The sequence below is a fragment of the Anser cygnoides genome, chromosome 7 (genome assembly GCF_040182565.1).
Source record: "Anser cygnoides isolate HZ-2024a breed goose chromosome 7, Taihu_goose_T2T_genome, whole genome shotgun sequence".
Classification (NCBI taxonomy): Eukaryota; Metazoa; Chordata; class Aves; order Anseriformes; family Anatidae; genus Anser; species Anser cygnoides.
Genome location: NC_089879.1, coordinates 16,118,899 through 16,140,355, shown reverse-complemented (window position 1 = coordinate 16,140,355; position 21,457 = coordinate 16,118,899). Strand labels below are relative to the sequence as shown.

The following is a 21,457-nucleotide window of genomic DNA, read 5'->3' as shown; positions in this document are numbered from 1 at the left end:
CTTAACAAAGAACACTGACAGACCCGATAAAAGAAATAGAAGATTCTATTTTGATTGTATTTCAAGAAATATTGCTATCACTTTATGCTGCAAACTCTTTTTATAATGCAGGAAAAAAATATTATCTTTGAAAATAGCATGAAATTCAGCAAGAACTTAGCTCTTTTTCTTCTTGTTATTTATTACTTCTAGGGGTAAGAAGATTGGACATGATATTGATTTTTTGATCACCAATCCAGGACCAAGAGAAGATGATGAACTTCTGCATAAAGTTGTTGACTCGTGGAAAAAGCAGGTATGAACTTAATAATATTTGGCTAAAAAAAAAAAAAAAGACATACTAACAGCATGGAATTAAGCCTATGTAGTGCTTAAAGAATGTTGACTCCTTTTCACAGAAGATTTCACTATTTTGAAATTGCATGCTGTTGTATTTCATTATTAGTCATGATGAACTAAGTGTATCCTCCAGCGCTGAAGGGAATGTCAGGGGTGCTCTGCACACGCTATTATATCCTCCCCTAAGAATTTGCAACTGATCAGAGGTAAGAAGTTAGGCTAAATGGAGTTTTGGGTGACACAGAAAAGCTGTTATACTTTGAAACAAAACAGTATTTGTTTAATTTCTCCTTGAGATGGGAGTAGTTTCCCCCAAGTTACTGCTTTTATTTTGGGGAGCTCCAGCTTTAGGTATAGTGAACTTCTGTAACCCCATGATGCGATGTTAGCAAGTTTGAAAGCTTGGGTACAAAACATCTGGAGTTATGTCTTCCTTTCAGCCCATAGATTAACACTTTTCCTGGTTTTCATTGGAATACGGTAAAAATAGATGTAGTCCTCTTTGATGTTTGGGTTTTTATGTATGCACACATTTCACAGAAGAATTGTTCATTTAAGGTTTGTTGTTGCATTCAACATTCTTCAGTTCCAAGCAACATTAAAGTTAGAAGATCTTGAATTATAATAGGTGCAGGTACCTCAAAATATTCCTGGCTCAGAAATATGGTGTGTTGGGAAAGGTAAGCCTTTTTTTTTTTTTTCCTACCTGTCAGGCCAGCTAAGATATTTTTCAATGTTTACTTCCTGTAGTGTTCAAAGGATTTGAGTACATTTCAACATGTAAAAAAGACCAGCACTCTGTCTGAGATGGATCATCATGCCCCACTGCTAAGCAAAGTCAGCTTTCAGTGCAGATAGCCTGGAGAGAATGCTTTCAAATTTATTCTTGACTGATGTACTTTAATTAACATATAATGTGTTAACATGTGAGAGATACTAAAAATATTCTCCAAACAAGCGAAAACTCATCTGATTTTATGAAGAACTGATCTATTTTAGAGGTGGTCAAAACCTTTCTACTGGCTTAATCTTTCTACTGGCTCAAACTTGTTCTTTCCTGGTAAAATACAACCCTAGATGAATTTCTCTTCTTTTGGCTGACTTGTTATCCAAAATGTTAACAGATTATTATTAATTTTAAAGATTTCTCTGATTTCTGTCATAATTGTGCATGAAAAGTGTACATATTGAAGCAGACTGCTAGAAGGTATACTTTATCATACTCCACTGAAAAGCAATGAAGCTGTGGCAATTAATGAGGAGCAATTCTATTTTTATCTTTTTATTATTTATGTAAAGCTTCTTTCTCAGTCATCCCACTCCCTTTATTCTGAGCAAAGCTGCATTTCTTCTTGGAAGCTGTCCTTTTGCTTTCTTAAGCAGATTTGAACCTCTGGGAAGGCATGTGCACATCCTCCAAAATTGTTTATTACCACACAGCAGAAAGTAAAAGTGACAACAGGGTGAGTCTAGAGTCTGTCCCTGGGTGCAGCCTTTCATTCCTTCTCCCATTCCATCACACTTCACTTACATTAATGAGAACAATGGCTGTGATCTGAGAAGTCTGGCAACTGCAGAAGCTTTTCAGGTCACCCTGAGTTGTTTTCATTAAATGGAACTGAAAGGAAAGAAAGAGAAAATAAATCATTCTTGTTGATTTTTTTTTTTTCCAAGGAATAAAATTTGGCAGAACTGAGTGCAGGGAAGAGTGCAGGTCAAGGGTGGCCAAGGGTCTGATGAAAAGATTAAGATTCCTCTAGAGATCTCCCAGCATGAAGAAAATGTCAGAAGGGGAGATGCACAGTGGAAGTAGTGGAACCAAATCCAAACAAACTGGGAATTGTTTAAAGCTACGAACACAGATTTTCTGTGTTTTGTTATTTCTCCAGAATTTTGGGGGCTTATAACACTTCTTATACAGCCTCTCTGCTGTGGTCATTGTAATATGCAGGCTTTTACTGTCACTACTAAAAAAATTAGCTGCCAGCAAAATGAAAATACAAAAAGAAAGAGAGGAATTATACTCCTCTTGCTTTTTTATCTTTGATTTCTAAGGGCAAAGGAAAAAAAAAGAAAAAAGAACCTAAAGCACTTTTATATTTTTGACGGTACACCTGGTGGTTGTTTCACAGCTTTCCACTTTTGTGCTACTGCTTCAAAGTCCAGATTCATCAAAGAATGTCACTGAGGTCGTGATGTTGACTTCCTTTCAACAACTCGTAGTGAAGGATTCTGCAATGTTTAACTTCTAAACTATGAACCCCATCCTTATTTAAATAGTTTAAAAGGGCCTTTTTCTTAGCCAAAAAATTTAATGTAACAAGATCCTTCCATTGAAAGCTGTTGAAAAATTAAGTGGTTAAATCAACACCATTGTGCTCTTTGATGCAGCAGCATCGGGGATAAATGGACTGAGGAATAGAGAACACAAAGTCTCCCCTGAACTTCAAAGAAGAATGGCTAAATGGAAAAGCTGCAATGCAGTACACAGGTTATGGTTTTAATGATTCCAAGAAACTTCATAAAGTAAGAAATTACTTCCTCTGTGGGTTAGTGCTTGGAAGTCCATGGGCAAACAGGCTGAGCCATCTGTGTCAGTGCAGTTTCATTCACATGCTGTATAAAGGGCGATTTATTTTTTGATAAAAACCTATATAGCTGTATTTAGCACTGTTCCTGTTAGATATGTACCATCGACAGAGGAAGAGATGCCATTACTGCAGGCATTCCTGTACTCTCCATTTTTTTTTTCTTTCATATTCATGAAAGTATAATGTTGCATTAGCCCACATTGCCATTTCATTTTTCTTTCAGCTTTTAGGAAAATGGGAACATCGGTGCCTTCTTATGCTTACTTATTTTAATGTTCTGTGGTCTGGTTTAGTGGTCTGGGTTAGACTCTATCATTCACCCTTGCTGAGGTGAACGTGTCAGGAAAAGGAAGTCTTGAAGCAACTGGTGATGAACAAGCAACTAGTCTGGCTTTTTCATTGCTGGAAGTAGCTTTTTGTAAACAGGGTTCACAGAACAGCCGCACTTTCATTATTGAGTGACAGCTGGATTTTAGTAGCAACAAAACCTGTTTCTAAGACTAGATACAGAAATAGTTGTGAGGCTGGAGCAAATAGCTTATTTCTTTCAGATGAATGCTCTCTCTGCTTATAAAGATGCAGGCCTGTATTCATTCCTTTGTAAGCAAATGTTGCCTCACCTTTTACATTTTAATTTTAATTTTAATTTTATTTTATTTTATTTTATTTTATTTTATTTTATTTTATTTTATTTTATTTTATTTTATTTGTTGCATTTTGGCTCAGTTTCAGCAGGAGCTGAGGACATTCTTACCTAAAATAAACTAGTGCATGCTGGCTCGAATACTTTGGTGGGACTTGAGAGAACTTGGCTGAAACCTCTTAAGCAGAGGATGGGGCTGAATATGATTGTCCTGGCTCTGGGGTTATTGCATAAAGTAGGCAGACGGGTTCCACTGCCTCGTATGTTTTAAGTAAGGATCCTGGCAGCAGTGGCAGTTCTCATGAAGTCTGATTTGTCTGGTGTGTACTGTCTATCTACATGTGGGTAAGTATGTATGCATGTGTATGTATATGTCCCAACCTATCCATCAATTCTTGTCACTCACCAGTGCAAATGCTTGTGGCATGGAAAGAGGTGCTGGACTCTGGTGCTGGACTGTACATTCCTGTCAAAACCAGGCTGTTCAGGACATGCCCAGAATTAGATCATTCTGCTGTATGGGCAACTTCAGGCTGAAAAAATTGTCATCAAAGGGACCAAGGCAGCTGTATGATTAGGCAGCAGCTGTAAAGTTTTGTATTGCTGATCAAGCCTTTGATGCCATTTCCTAACGATTCCTCACTCTAACAGCATTGACTGCTCCCAGGCATCAGTTACTTGAGCTGTTCAACTTTATAGAATTCCATTTGTCTCACCTAGGTAGGGATTTTTCTGGGTTGCAACCTTGAACTAACATGCCTACATCCTATTTCAGTTTAGCTATAGGTATTTCAGTGAAAATAATACTGTTCCACTTCAGTAAACCATCTTAGAAGGAAATTAAGAACAACAGCATATATATATTTCAGAAGAACGTATTGTATTATATTTGCCGTTGATATATAATAGTCTTATTCTGCTTTAACAGAATTAACCCAGCTACCAATACTTAGGAATAATGACTGTAACATTAAAAATGGGATAGCATTTCATTTAATTAAAAATAGCAAAGAATGCTAAAGACCATATTTGATTCTTCAGCTATTGTTTACATATTCTTCTCAAAATTCACACTTCCTCAATTTGATCAAACATTTACTCCAATATCAATACTTTTGATGTGCCAGCATTCAGTCTATTTAAGTAAACGTGCATTATCATTTTAAAAGGAAGATATTCTTTGGGTATTGACATAACTAAAAAAATACATTTGATTTTGATGATGTTGTAAATTTGAGACATGAAAATGCCCACATTTTAAAACTTGATTGCGTAAACAAGGTCTACAGCAGTTTATGTTGTGTAGATCAAACAGAAATTTGCAAACAGCTGCAGATTCCCTGACAGACTAAAGTGAAGGCTGCATTTTTCAGCTAGCAGTAGACAACACTTCATGCAAACTTCATAGCTGACTGCCCCTTCAAGTCATACTTTTTCAAAATGTATAGAAGTGCTGCTTCAACTGTACTTTATGGGGTGACAGTGATATCCAGTGCTCTATCAAATCACATTAATTGGAAACATTATCACAATGAACATGACCTAGGCTTTGGCTGCTATTTAAAAACAGTACCCTGACTTTGAATCTGTTTTTGCTTTCAACCGTTTGTTGGACTCAGCACTTGTGTAATTGTTGCCGAACTGCAATTTTTTAAAAGGTTGAAATACATATTTACAGCAGGGTATTTCATCTTATGCTCTTTCTATCAGCTTTAGAAGTTGCCCAGCCAATAAACACTGAAAAAAAAACACTACAAGATAACCCAGAGATATATAGTTCTAAAATATCTTTCCTAAATATCTTTCACATTTGCTAACCATGACCATCTGCAAATACTTAAAATGTATTCAAGTAGAAGATGTGGCCTAGTCAGCAAGGGAAAACAGCAATAGGAAGTCTCCAGTACTGATTTGTTGTAAATGCTTCATAATTTGCTTGATGTTAAATCTCAGGTGCCCCAAGGAGCATTGCCTTGAAGTTCCTAAACATGGCAATAGGAATAGTTTTAAAAGAAAACTCTTTAAAAACTCTCTTTAAATGCTGTGATTTAATAGATGGAATTTGTACTTCTAAAGCAGCTGGGAGAACTCAAAGGCAGGACCTTTGGTAGGTCTGGTATCCAGGATGATTTTTAGGTAAAGGGAACATTTTTAGTGTGTGTAGTACTGCAAAGACTCACGTCAAATTGACTCTGTTTACATTTACAACTGTATATTTCTGTAATGAGTAGCAAGCTGAAAAAATGACTCTGAAAACTAAGCAAAGCTGATGCAGAAGAGATCACCCAAAAGATGTCTTAAAAAGCCTGAGCATTTTATATCAATGTCATTTTATCTATTGCAGACACACAGGTAGTAAGTAATACATAATCATATCTCCTCAAGAGCTTGCAGGTTTAAAATCCAAGGAATAATTACTGATGGCCAAGTAAGCATGTCCACAGATCTCGCTGAGATAAGACACTAGCTAGGTGCTTGTCTGTGAAGGGAGAAGCCACTGCAGTCTGTGTTTTCCTAGATTTATCAGGTGGTCAGGAACAAAAATCCTGCTAAGAACACCCACCTACAGTAGGAATTCCATTCCTTTTGTAGTTCATCTAAGAAAGATGGGCTTTAATTCCTAATTCTTTGCACCAAGAGAATTCAATTTCATTAGAGCAAAGAAGCATTGATATAGACTGAGGTAAATGTGCAAAACTAGTGATCTGAACACACTACCTACAATCAGCATACGGGTGTGGGAAATGTAGGTACCTGGAACAATAAAAAGGCCACTTTAGCAAAGCCTACTCTAGTTGTTAGGAAATAAATTATTTGGATTTCTTCTGGGATGTGCTATGCAATGTCCCAAATCTCAAAGACAAGAAATGAAAAATAAGTAGGAGATGTGAAAATACTGATGAAGAGGCCAAAAGCTTTTACAGAGAATGGGAAGAATGTCAGTGCTCAATAAAGGTTTGAAGTCATCAATTAAGTGTCAGTGATCAATGAGATCAAATTAATTTTTTAGCATTAAAAACAAACCAACAAAAGATTAAAAAAAGAATTAACCTGAAGTCAGGCATAGTTTGTCAGTAAGAGTGGGTGAGATTAGAAGCAGTTATGCATTAACATTCAACAGCTGTTTTGAGTTTATATTTGGAAATTGTAAGCATCAGTGCCTTGTGACGTTGGGGTAAAATCAAGAAAAAATTACTAGCTGTTTTAATGACGGATGTGAGAGAACACCTGCTAAAATTAAGCATTTTCAAATCAGCAGACTAGGAAACGAGTAATCCGAGAAGGAGCTACGTAAGGAATTTTCTTAGATTAGTTTATAACAGTCTTCATCTGAGGAAAAATTCCAAAGAAGAGAAGAAATGTCAATGAAAAGCAAATAGTTATCATTAAAAGGGCTGGCACAGTGACCAATAAAACAGCTTGTGAGTGATCCCTACCAAAATTATGGGACTGTTAATGTGGAAATATCATCAAAAAAAAAAAAAAGAAACAAAACTGGAAGCTGAAAATAGAACAACACCTATCAGTGTCTCCTCATGGAAATTATATCTTGTTAACTGTTTTTGTTATGTTTTTTTTTTTGTCAGAATTGTACCTCTGATATAGTAATATAATAGTAATAATAGTAATGTTATTGCTGTAAACTATTTTCTAAGATATTTAACGTTACCACATAAAGTTAACAACTTGCAATATATTATCAAAAAGAAAATCAAAATAACATTTTTAAATTCGGTGTTTAATATGGAGATATCCTTCCAAAAATCAGTTTATTGTTACCTGTGTTTGAAGAGGCCTGACATGGAGAACATTATAATTAGCTATTGATAACCATGAAAGAAAACTACTACATGATCCCAGTTCAATATTGCATATTTAAAAAGGAAAAACAAAACAACAACAAAAAGAAGCTAATATGATTATTCTTTATCCTATATTAAGTGATATGTTAACTAAAACTCGGGAAGTATTCTTGGCCGTTTTTTTTTTTTAAGGTGAGACTGAAATAAAAAATACTAGAGGAAGAGGAAGGAGGATGTGTAAACATTTGAGGGACTTCAGAGGTGAGACAAACTTTGATCCAAGGACATAAAACAATCCTGATGATGGAAGTTTTAAGAAACACACTATTCATCTTATCAGAGAAAAGTTCTCTGATCAATTGAGTTTGATCTATGTGTGGGTTTAAATATATAAGCACATATGACATGCTGACAACCTGACAATTGTTGATTGGCCTGCTGGTCTTGAAGAGAAAACTAAAAAGCTGATCTGCCCAAGCATGGTTAATAAATTCAACTTAGTAGTTTTCCTTCTAGTAATAATGATTAAACACTTGATAACCTATGGAGGAAGTGGTATGCATTATTGTTGCTAACCTTTATAACAAAGCTGGATTTCATTTGCAAAGGCAAATCTCAGAAATCTCTGCTGTCTGTGTAATCTGGTGCTCAGAGGAGGCAGTCACTGTGATCTCCTATATTTTATGAATCTATAAAATCTAAATTAAGGTTGAGAGTACCAGGAGTCAGGTACCCATCTGAGCGTTTTCATCATGTGCAACCACTCTCAGAAAGTGAAATCTTTTTGCCAGCTAAGTCTTCCTGCTAGAGACGGTTTCAGTGATACAGAGCATTGTATCAAGCTCCATTTCTACTCTGAAAGGATTACTGAAGGAAGCAGTGTGATTGATAATATTTCCCTTATTTATTTTGTTGTTGTTGTTGTTGTGTATTTGATATTTTGCATTCTTTAAAAAGGACATGCTGGGCGAGAGAGAGGGAGGTTGGTCCTTGTCTTGTCCCAGGTACTGTGTTTTGGGTGAGAAGTTTTCTGACTGGTGGGGGGAGATTCACATGAGAGCAATGGAAGGTGTGCCCTTAGATCCCAAAGATCTAAGAAGCTTTGTGAGTGTAAAGTAAATCTGAAATGCCCAGGAAATCAGTGGCCTTGGAAGGTGCTTATAAACGCAAAGAACAAGCACAGAGACAGGTACGAGGAATTACAGAAAGATGCTTTTCCTAAGGACCTTAGGGGGAGATAATGCATAGTTTACTGGAACCACAGGAGTTGTTGAAAGTTTGCTGGCTACAGAGCAAGGCTGGAGGAAAGCACTGCCCCTTCCACCCAGCTCTTCTTGCAGTTCTGGATTAGAATGAATTAATTTACAACACTCTATTACTTCTATTTTTATTCTCACTCTGAACTGCAAGGAAAAAAATATTTTAAAAGAAAATCACATTTATATTTTAATAAAATTTGGCTACTGAGGTTCAGCATTTTTTTTGGTGCGGTCCCTTCAAACAAAAGGCATGAGCAAGGCCATTCCAACGCTCTGGTGACTCCAGACCTTGTCACAAGGAAATCTCACATAACAGACAGTGCAAATGCTCTCTTTGGAAGCTGTCAGCAAGACTGTTCTCTGGACTAATGTGTTTTTCTAGATGTCTGCCTTGTGAGAAAGCATCAGTTTCTACTCCAAAATTTCTGTTGACATCAACCATAAAGTCTTAGGGGGAAATGATAGAGAGGAAGAATTGCAAATATTGTTTCCTTAGTACAGGGTAGGATATTGCCATTATCAGACAGCTACCACTGAAGATTTCTCTCTAAGAATTGGCCGGTGTTTTTCCAAAAGTTACATATGGCTGTTTTATGTCTCTTCTTAGACCAGATTTTGCCATTCACAGTTCTGTGTTTACTGAAACTGCATTTTACAAGATATTTTAAGATAACTGTCTAGAAAGTCTGGAATTTCAGTAAAGCCAATCCAGCAATTCAATGTGAGCAATGTCTTCTCTTTAGGGGTTACTTCTGTATTGTGATATCATTGAATCAACATTTGTAAAGGAACAGATACCAAGCAGAGAAGTTGATGCCATGGATCATTTTCAAAAATGTTTTGCAATTTTAAAATTATACAAGCCAAGAGTAGACAACAGCAGTTACAATACGTCAAAAAAAATTGATATGGCAGAAGTCAAAGACTGGAAGGCAATCCGTGTGGATCTGGTCATAACCCCCTTTGAGCAATATGCATATGCTTTGTTAGGCTGGACAGGCTCCAGGGTAAGTAACCCACAACAGTCTTTTTTTTTTTTTTTTTTTCTCTAAGCATCGCTAACCTATTGTTACACTGGCAGGACTATTCAGAATTCATGGAATTTTATAAAATATTCCTTCTCTCCACACATCACTTTTCATAACCAGCGATCTTAGATTGAAGCTGATGAACTCTTCACTGACATTTATGGATTTCTCTCTAAAACAGTTAACATTTGTTTTCCTTGAAGCTTAGTGTTTAGATTCATGGAATGAACAGCTATATTTTCAGTCTTTTGCATTGTCTTTTTATATGACAGTGGTGTTAACAAGTGAATTCAGCAGTTACGGAGTAAAGAGATGATTTGGAAAGTGTCACAGAATTATAAAGATTTTACAGGACATTTAACATTCGAGGAAGAAATGCTGTTATTTGGAACTTATTTTTTTCATAGAAAATTGAAAACAGTTTGATATTTTTCATTTTGGATTAAGGAAACTTTTGTTTCTATTTTGAGCATTTAAAAATTATTAAAAATGATAAAACATTAAAATTTACTCATTAGCTTTGAACTGAAATAAAATGTTTCAGGTGGTATTCTAATATGGAAGGAAAGCTTCAAATGATAGCTACTTTCCATAATAGACATTTTAGTGTGTAATTGCTTTTTTAGTGGGTATAATATAAAATAGCACAATATTTTCAAAATAAATTCAATATAATTGCAAACTCAAAACTCAAATGATTAATCTGTCTCCACATAGAATTAGTTTGTGATCTGTTCTACATGCTTGCCCTCTGATGTCCATTTTGTTAGGGAATGATTATGCGGTGTAACGAAGAGCTCCTAAGCCTTCTCTGAATTAGCTTTTTGATGTGCTAGAAGTACAGGTGCATTGCCACTCTGTTCTACCTAGGTTAATTGGAAGCAGGGTGTTTTAGACCAGCCAAAATGCTGCAGCTGATGTATTCTCCTGCTGAGCTGATGAGTTACTTCAGCCATTTTTCAGTTTTGAGATAATAAAATGTATTTACTTGGATTTTGGATCAACTCCTGTAGAATTTGGGGGTTCATCTTATCCAGAAAGTGTTTGGCTACTTAAAAGCTCTTTTCTCTTCTCTGCAGGTGGTTGTCTGTTCTAAAAATGTACTTTGTGAGGCCCTTTGTAGGAAAGGACTCTTATCTTTCTCTACTTCACTCAATTCCTGCTACCTATTGAGATAATTCACCTAGAGCCTGTGGGAGCCCACAGTAAACTGTACATAGCCTTGGTTTCTCTTATAGTACCCAACTTTTCTCAGACTAGCCAACTGAAATGATGGACCATTGACTGTCAAAATGTTGTTCTTTCAGATGATTCATCTGTTCAGACTATAGTCTTTTGGTAGAGATAATTTTCATATATTCGTTTATTATTTGGTTTGCTGTTGGGACTCTAGTATAAAGGATAACAATTTTGGTTGGACAGAATTGCTCTTATCTGTTGTGTCTCTTACAGCAATTTGGACGTGATTTGCGAAGATATGCTACTCATGAAAGGAAGATGATGTTGGATAACCATGCCTTATATGACAAAAGAAAGGTACTGTTTGTTCTCAGAATTAAGTTACCACATTTTTATTTCTCAGTATGTATTTTCAGTTTATTTTTGATGTTAAGGTATCTAAAATATTTTAGCTTGAGTCCCTATCTGTAAAACAGTCCCATCTTCACAAGATTTAGTTTCCCTGCTACAACCTGATTCAATCTCAACAAGTATGTCTGGAAATCTTTGCCATGGCTGAGGTAATTTCTGAAATTTAAGAATTAACATATGTTGGACACTGGTGTTTGGAAGGAATTGTGCAACATTCACAAAATGGAGAACAACTCATCTGCAAGCATTTGAAAAAGGTATTTTATTGTCCTGTTTCAGAATGGAAGGTCATTTCTGTGTCACAGTCACAATTTCAATGGGCATTGTACTGACATTTTGAAGGAAAAAAGCAATATTAACTGGTACCAGCTCTGAGGAAGTTTCTGTGGATATGATACTAAATGGGGATCAGCGATCATTGTGCTTTTAAAGCTCTGCATTCAGAAGTTTGTGTGGAGTTGTTTCGCTAGGCTTGTTAGTCTTGGTTAAATGGTAGTAATTCTAGTCTAAATGCTTTTGACTGCAAATATTCTGACCTCTGTATTTATCTGGCTTAATGTCTGTATTTGTAACAGAACATTTTAATAAGAAGCAAAATCAATATTGAAGATTCTTATTGATGTCATTATAGGGGAAGACAAAAGTACCATGCCAATTTTTACATTAATCTATCCTGTGTATTCCTTATAGAATGGAGGCTGCTTTTAACATCTCTACTTAAATACAGTATTTTCTCATTGTTTGTGAGATGCAGCAGTGATCTAAGCCCTCACCCCATTTCAGATGTCTCCATCTGCACTTGTCAGGCACAGATGCTAGAGAATCCTCAGTTCACATAGAAACCTAGGGAAATGATCAGACTAATGATCCATTTAGTCAAATATCCTGTCTCCAACAATTGTCAATACTAGATGCTTCAGAAGAAAATATTAAATCACATAATAGATAAATATACAATTACATGTTCAAGGCAGAACTTTCTTCGTGAACTCAGGGATGATGTCACTGTCTGCTTGTCTTTATATTTTGAAAGCATTTAAATATAAAAGAAACTAAATATAATATATCAAATGTTCTTATCTGCAGTTTAATATGTACTAAATATATCATGCTGTGTAACAGATAACTGCACTAGTGAAATAAAAAGCAGTTAAGAAACGTCAGTTTTTTTTTTTTTGTGTGTAGCAAAAATTGCTTACATGGGATACAAATATGTATTATTACATGCTGCTTTACCCAGAACACTGATACATTCAGTGATGCAAAATGTCATTCTATTCATTCATGAGCAGCATCAATCAGTATTCTTTTTTCCTTATTGTGTTTAGGCTTTATATCTGACTTATATCTGACTTACCATTCAAATCCCTCGGGGAAAGAAAATTTGAGTTCCATGTGAATTTCAGTGGGCTAATAAGGATGTTTCACAGAAAAATGATGAGTTTATATTCACAATGCCCTCTGGGAAGAAAGGTGCTTTTGTATTCCCAAGTGAATTCTGAGGCATAGAGAGATTTAAGGCCCTAAAAACCCAATGATTGGAAGGGCTCCCTGTATGCAGCATCTGGCCTCAGTTTCATCCTATTGGATATCCGCCTCAGAACTTCACAAAATACATAGAACTGAGTACATCCATGACGTGTTTCCAAAAGCTGTCAGCTGTAACTGAGTCGCAACCATTTCTGCATGTCTGACTCTCAAGTTATATTTCTTCACTGCACTGCCCAAAAATGAGCAGAATTAGTGGTAGAACTGAGATGCTAGATTTAGAATGTTTTCCTTATAAGAATTATCTGTCAAGGACAAAGGAAAAAAAAAAATCCAGGCCTACAAGGCAAATTTCAACTGTCTTGACCACAAAGTCCTTAATCTAGGATATCCATATATCAACTGAATGATATGAATGAATCAAATGTTCCTTTCTGTGTGGGCTCTGTTTACTTTGGAGGTTTTTTATTTTTCCCAAGCAAAACAATACCTAAGCCTCCCTTTTCCCATTTAATCCCAGACACAATTTACATCCAAATCTTATTTCCTACTGCTAGGAACAGACATACTACAATTTTTCCAACAAGAAGTCCTGACAATGTCTTGACACAGCAGAACATTGTTCTTTTCTCTGCTGCACTCTCAGAAATAACCTAATTTTTCCACAAAGAAAGAAAACCATGCCTAAGGCAGATACACATTATGAAATATGAAACAATAAACAGGAAGAGAGAAACTCCCTCCCTGCCTAAGTATTCTACTATTAATATCAAATGTTTTATATTCATAGATTACTTTTTTCCCCCCGCATTTTTAACTTTGCAATTTTGCATGAAGAGATGCTCATAGAGGACATTTTGAACAAAACGACTTCCACACTGCCACCCAGTGTGTTATAAAGTCAGCAGTCTGAATAATACAGCAACAGTGTTTATAGCTGTGAAACTTGAGGTGATGACCCATAGAAGAGGAGAAGTTTGCTGTAATTATATGTCTGGGATGTATGGCTGCCAAAGCTGATTTATTTTTAGGGTAATCAAGTCAGCAAGTCAAAGGTGATCTTAGAATCAGTGATGACAAATAATTAGTGACTTGATTCCCACTTCAGGGAATTGTGATAAAATTGTGATAAATTTTTTTAAATTTAGTTATGAAAACTAGAAAATCTTCCTTTCAGTAATTCAAGTGCTTTTGTTTCAAAAACATTTAGTTAGGCACTTGGAAACATGTTTTATCTGTACCTTCTCTTAAATTTAGATTGGTACATGAACATATGCATTTCATAAGGTACATGAACGTATACTTTTCTTTGTGGTAATAAGTCTTACTTTCTTAAAGGAAAGCTTTCACAACGCTAAAATACAGAATGCAACAGTACCAATAAGATAGTCTTTCATTATAAAAGGCAACATTTTCCTTGTTTGCTCTACATTCTGAAAAATAAATTGATATATTTTACTCTTCTATATTAATAGTTATTAGCCCTTTGGCACTGGAGCTTGCACTGTGGCCTACTGCCTGAACTATGATGCACTTTGGAGAATCCCATATTCCAGTGCTCACAGGGTAGCACCAGGAGAGAACCCTGCTTGCTTTAATGTGTTTCCAGAGGGATTCTGACAGGAATAGAGAACATTAACACAGCAGTTAGGAATCAATTACATAGCTTCCAAGAGGGGAACAAAAGGAATGGATATTTCCTCCAGGGACTTATTACAAAGTTACATGATGAAATTGTTCCTCAGCCTTGATTTTATTTATTTATTTAGTCTTCCCAGCAGTGTGAATAACTTTCATATATTTGTAGGTTTTTGAACATACTGTGCAACTATCAAACTAATGCTTTTTATTTTTATTTATTTATTTATTTATTTTTCCCCACTTCCAAAATGAAAAGACATTTCATGGATTTTCTTTTGGTAGGAAAACTGAGATGCAAAAAATTGAAAATTTATGACCAGTTATCTGACAGCCCTCATTTTCATAACAAGGTGAATGGATGTTCAGATCTGTGCCTCTGTAGAATTGTATCCTAAAGTTATGCAAATCAGCATTTGTATATACCAACAAAGCATGAAGTTGCTGTGATTTACACCAGCTGGATATTAAACCTTATGATGATTCCCACACTCAGGGAATGAAGGAATTCATTGATCAGCAATCAGTAAGAAAGAGAACTTGTATATTCCAAGCATCTTATGATATTATTATTGCTGTTGCACTGATTATAAATGGCATGATGCATTTATGAAAAAGTCCAATAAAATTCTCAATGTAAAACTTTCCTGATTTATGAATGAGTCATTTGCTCTGTAGGTAAAGGAGATGTCCTTTTGCTACTAAGCCATTTTGATCATAAACGGAAATTTATTTTTCTGAGTAAACCGTAAGTCAGATTGAAGTCAATTCAGCTGAATAGAAGTTGAAGCTGAAGGCTTTTCCTTAAAAAAAAAAAAAAATCATTTTTTTTAAAGCTGAAAACCATGGCATCACTTGTTGTCTTTATACCCCTAAGTCTTGGGCCCAGGGTCATTAACCCCTTAACCCAGCACAAAGAATTTTTGGTTAGAACATGCATTGCATCTGGATCTAATCTGGAGCAACAGAAACCAGTGCTTAAACTCTTATTTATATATTTATGTAATGTGATCATCAGATCACTGTCTGAACCGTAGTTTTTATATGCGTATATGTTTTACAGTTTGCTACATACTGAGATTTGAAAGACATTTCTTTGCAATGAATAAAAAAATTGTGATGTAGTATGGCAGTCATTAGCAAGTTCTGACAGCATCCTGACAACATTTTAGTTGGGTAAAATGGAGAGAGATCCTAGTGGATCAAACTAAGGAAGATCTGTTTTATTTCTAAACACTTAAGCTGAATATCATCTGCTTTCATGATAGTGTAATAAATGTATGACTTACTGTCACATACAATGTTTACTTATTTTTACAGTGATTTTTAAAGTAGCTGGCAGGTCACAGGCTTTCTGTTCTCGAAGGAGTAGCTGTCATTGAAGTATGAATGCTTCTCCACTTTTATAGTTTCAGCAACCTGGAATAGGATTCAGGAATGGCAAACTTTATTGGTTGCTTCTTTACCAACCTCAGGTGATGTTAGCTACAGTATTTTTGTCATGCAGAGGGGCGCTGAGGAGAGTGTCTGAAGCTAGGCTTTAAGATATGGGATTTTTTAACTCTTCAATGTGGTCAAGACTTAATGTGGTATTGGAATAACTGTTCTCCCATTAAATTGCTCTTGTCTTGGAGTCTGTGCTTTTCTTCAAAAAGAATATTCATTAAGGAAAAACTTCTTTATTCTCTGCAGTATGAAATACTACCACTCTGCTTTTAAACTTAGCATCATCTTTAACTTTGAAGTTTGTTCCACCAAATATATACTGTCTTGTAATCTGGTCATTACCTGCACACCTCTTCTCTATGATTAATCTCATCCAAGTCTCCATTTCTCCTTAATTTCACTCCATATCATCCACTTTTGTAGATTCCAGTGCCATCAAATTTCCTGTATTTACTATTAATACCATTGCTAAATCCAGGGAATGGTGGTAAAAATGGTGTCTACAAATTAGCAGATGTGTAAAAGATTTGTTTGAGATGTTTTCCTTGCCCCTATATTAGAAAAACGTGACATTCTTTGTGAGTTACCTAGAAAGCTGCTGTAGCTCTAGAAGATGTAAGTTGTCTTCCTGCTGAATTCAAAATCAACCACTTTTACATATAGCTAAGATTCCATACTGTAAGCAGTAAACTGAAATTAAAATTAAAAAAAAATATATTCATCATCAATGAAAGTTGTTTGTTGTTGTTTGTTTTTTTTTTTTAACTTGTGTTATTCTGACACTTGCTGATAGCTGTGGTGTTGCTGAAAACCCTTTTTGTTATTGTTACTCTTAAAATTCCATAGCAACATAAATACGTTGGATTCTTTTCTTCCCTGTCTCTACGCCCTTGGATGTTATCTGAAGTTGCAGCTTGCAGTTCATAAATAGTAAAATGTTTTGATCCTGTTATTCCTCGTGGCTCATCCATTTGAAGATCAAATTCAGATGCCCAATCTTTGTTATATACAGCTAGACTGCAATAAATCTACAGCTATTTGCTGGTCTTTCTGCTCCCTTTGCTTTTCTATGTGTAGTCACTGGTTAGAAAAGGTCCTCCAGCTTCCAAAAAACTTGACACACACAGTTGTTTCGATACTATGCCTGTCATTGGTATTTGATGTGTCTACGTTGATGACTGTGAAGACAGTTGTCCCACAAACTTCTGTTCCTTTTGAGGGAAGACAGCACAGATAACCTTTAGCATTTGAAGGAAAGGTTGCATGAGTAGGCTGAAAATGATGTGGTGTTTTATCAGTTTGAATTTCCAGGGCTGCACACTGTCCAAGGCCTGAACTTGGAAATGCCATAAATGCACAGCCAAGCCAATCTGAAAAGTATGTGTGAAATTTTGTACCTATTGCTGGTATTTTGGCTCAGATGCAGAAGTACAGTAAGGATAAGTAGTTAACCACTGTGGTAAAAACTGGTTCAGTTTAACGAAAGAGTTTGATCAATCGGTATTTTGCTCTTTCCCTCTAACTATGAGAAAGAGCAAATGTTTAATGAAGGATTTTGATCATTCAGAATTTGCTTTTTCTCTTAATCAGAGGGTAAATCAAAATGTTGACGCTTTCTGCAAAGAGAATCTCAGCTTTGAAAATAGTCCAAACCTCCATAGATCAGACAGATTTTGGGGCCACAAGCTCTGAGGCACTCAGCTTGGCTGGTTGCTCGAGGTTCTTGGACCCCGGCTCTGATGTAATTAAAATGACTCTTTTTTGAACTCAGGCTCCCAGTACCCTGTCAGGTAGGTTGTTGAGAAGATGGGCAAACTGGCAGGTAATCAAATAGACTTACCTTTTTAAAAGTGCCTGGGAAGTTATATTCTACTGTATTATTATTTTTTTAATGTTAATTTATTTTTATTTATTCCAGAGGAATGTTTTGATGATTACACCATTTTTGTGGAACATATTCCATTTCTTAGTCAGCTGAAACCATATATCTTGTTTCTCTACAGAAATAGGTGTGAGGATGCCCCAAACTTCTGAAGTGCAGAATATACTTCTGAAAGATATACTGTGCTATGCAAAGCCCAGCCCAACCACTTTTATTGTGGATAAACTGAAGTTTTAGGAAATGTAAAATTGCTCAACCTTTCTTTTACTATTACTTCCTAACTAAGTTCCTTTATCTAAATTAACTGAAAACTAATACTATTACCAAATAATTAAGAAGCCATTATCAGAAAATAAGGTACTTTGGGGTTGTTTTTGCATTGTTTTTGCATTTTAATGGGAACTATTGCTTGTTGCTACAGTAAAGAAAGATGTCTAGAACTTTTCCACTGTTTACACAGTTTCAGCTGTGGTGGGATTCTTTATTGCTTTTTCCTTTCTTTCAAGGTATATGAGTTGTTCTTGATGTCATTTCCTGTTCAATAGTTAATAAGAGCCAAAGAGCCTGGCAGAAGTCTTTTGCACTCAGCATCTGAGTTGTAGTCATTTCCCATTTCGTAAGAGAAGAATCTGAGTAAAACGGGAACTAGTTTCAACTGGTTCATGCAAGAAGTTCTGAATGATGTATTTTCCCAAAGCAGTAACTTTCGAGTATGTGAGTGAGCATGGGGAAATTGGTCTGAATCAGAGGCAGGCTAAGAAGCTGTTGCGGGTACTTTTCTCTATAACTGCTTCATGGTCAGAGATTTCTAGGGATGTCGTGTGGAACATGACCTTTTTTTTTTTTTTTTTTTTTTTTTTAATAAGAAAGAGGTTCCTTAAGGTTCCTAGGGTATAATAGATTGATTAAATTATTAGCATATGAAAGTTATTGCACTAACTTGTAGGTTGCTTGACTTTTGTAAGAAGAGAGTCACAAGCTCAGTGTTATTTTGAAGAGTCATTGGGGCAGAAAGCAGTTATTAGTTTTATGTCCTATGAAAATTTAAGACAGGAAATACCTGCCTTAATGTTTTCTATTGTTAAAGAAATATTAGAGAAAGTATGACACTATGCAGGAGACTGGATATGACTGATGACAATCTAGCATTTGAAAACCATTTTGTGTATTTGAATGACGCTAAATGTTACTTAATTTTTGAATAACTAGACAGGAGGTTTATATAACTGCTCTGAATGGTGAATTCACAAGACACCATTCATAATGGGACCCGGCTTTGCAAAACATCAAGTGCTGTGCAGCTACAATGAAAACGGTAGAACTCTATGCTCCCAAAATTTTTAAAGAGAATGTTCAATTTTCCTTAGGAAACTGGTACAAACACAAAAGGGGAAATTTATCCTGGGATTTCTTACTTCCAGACTGTGAAGATCACGTGTATGCAATAGTTATCATTGGTATTCCAGTCTTTAATCATTTGCCTGCAGAAAGTGTTCCTATTTAGGGAAATCCTTAATTAAATCTTCAAGCAGGGCTTGCTCTGGCTTTCTTTGCGCATATCTGTAGAGCCAAATGAAGGTGAGACTGCAGCCCAATAATAATGGTTACAAGGAAAACTATCACCATGTAGAAGTTGCGACAGTAGAGGATGGAAACAGCTTTGAGGAAGCCAGACTGATTGCAGACGGCTGGACTGTTCTCTGTGCTTCCCACATTTTTATAAACAGTTATCCTAATACAAAGACAGTTTGGTTTTCTGAGCATTGATTCTTTTCTGTGACTATCCTATACACAACTGGGAAGAAGAGCTGGCTATGATTTTATAACTTTAATTTAATTACATAGACATAATATTCACATGTGTTTAAGACTTATTCAACAGTCATAGTCTCAAAATCAGTTTTCTTGTGTCATTTGAGTGTTTACTCCACAGTGTCTTTCACTTAAAGAAGGTTCCTGCAGAAGTTTACATGCACAGTTAAAGAGACATTTTTAGGATTCCTTAAAAATTGGATGTTATAGTCATATTTTGGCAGATGCTGCTCTAAAATTATGAAGTTATACCAGTGAGAGAGCCTTGAGAACATCTCAATGAATTAAACATGCTGCAGCTGCAGAGTTTGCTTTAGATGTTTGCAATAATGACTATTAAAGCTAAAGTAAACATAGAGATCCAAATTTTATAATATTAATTTCCAATGTGATCAGTTGTTCACATAATTATGCTACAATTAAATACTGAGTCATTGTAAACAGATGTACATACATTTATGTTACAATTCTTCTGTCTCTCTGAGGAAAAGTGGCAATTGCATATGTGGTTTGGGGGATATGTTCTTTTTGCACCTGCTCTGTTTTTAAAAATTAAGAATTAAAATAACAAACTTCTTTTACCCTCTGGAAAAATTAAAAATGATTATGCATTTTCCTCCAAAGTGTGCTTCTCCCCAGTGTTCTTAGCAGTTGAAATGTTTCATGTATAGCATATGACAGCTCACTTTTACAAAGTGAGCATGTAATTTTTGTACATGTTTAGCAAAGTTTAAACTCTTTGTAATAGCAAGTTGTACATCCAACACAGGTAAACGTATCTGTGCTTCCTTTACTTGATGTGTTTTCTGAACCAGTGAAACCTGGATTGCTAATGAAATGAGAGATGCATAAATAGGTACAGATTCAAAACATTTTGACTATACTTTCTTATTTTAAATTCAAGGACAGTACAGAGCCAACCATTTTCAAGTGTTTTAATTCAGTTATTAAATCAAAATGCTTGGGTAAATTATAGATTATGGAGCAGGTAGCATAATCTCAAATTTACTCTTAAAAGAAAAAGAAATCAGAAATCTTCCCAGAAGAATCTGGGAAGACAGGAAGCTAGAAAAGGAAAGAGATGGGGTCAAAGAGGAAAATGGGACATGGGAAAATGCAGCAGGAGTGAGAATAGGAGTCTGGACAAACAGATCAGGAATGAGAGTTCCCAGAAAAGGGGAAAGAAGATGGTATATTTGATTATCAGCAATCGTTGTGGAAAAGAGCCTGGGTTGGTTTATAAAGCTGAGGGGAAAAGAGGCACAAAAAAGAATCTTTAGGGAGAGAGCTGTGTGAAAGTTTGATGGAGTAAAAATAAAATAAAAATCATCAGGCTAATGCTCTAACTTGGCAACAAGAAATGGGTATTCACTTGGCTCAAATAAACTGAGTAAACTCTATCTCACTTTTATTCTGGATATGGCATGGGTGGAACCTGAAGTTATATTCGAAATCTGAGGGGAGAGACCAAGGCTATAACTTAGTATGGGGAAGTAGGGAAGAGATGGAGCTGGAACAGGTACATATTGGAGAAGCTCAACTTGCAGAGAAAAGATAGATTGATCTCACGTTAGTCTGCAACACAAGATTTTTTCAATGCTGTCCGCATCTGTTAGTTCTGTGGCACAGCATATTTCCTGCCTAGTGAAAGATACCTGCATATGTTACAGGAATTGAATGAATCAGTATTTCTTTGGAGAAAAAATATCTCTATGCATACGCTGAGGAAAACTGAACTACGGTTAAAATGCAATCAACCACATTCCAGGATTTCTCAGACTGCAGGTCTCAGGATTTCTCAAATCTCAAGACTTTTTTGATCTCAATAATATTCTTTTGAAATAGTTTGTAATAATCCTATATGAATTCCACTCAACTGCATTTCATAAAATCCAGGATCCTGTGCATTTTTCTTGTTTCATTTATTCATATGAAGCT

The 21,457-nt window shown here is 35.6% G+C and overlaps 1 protein-coding gene across 5 annotated transcripts in view; it reads left to right on the top strand.

Moving 5' to 3' along the window:
• DNTT (DNA nucleotidylexotransferase) overlaps window positions 1-21,457 on the top strand; it is a 168,808-nt gene that overhangs the window by 132,610 nt on the left and 14,741 nt on the right. For all 5 annotated transcript variants that reach the window (XM_013186152.3, XM_067000584.1, XM_067000582.1 and 2 more), the window contains 3 exons: window positions 193-295; window positions 9,379-9,642; window positions 11,116-11,199. In XM_013186152.3, the coding sequence (XP_013041606.1) occupies window positions 193-295; window positions 9,379-9,642; window positions 11,116-11,199 (451 nt within the window). The remainder of the gene's footprint in view (window positions 1-192; window positions 296-9,378; window positions 9,643-11,115; window positions 11,200-21,457) is intronic.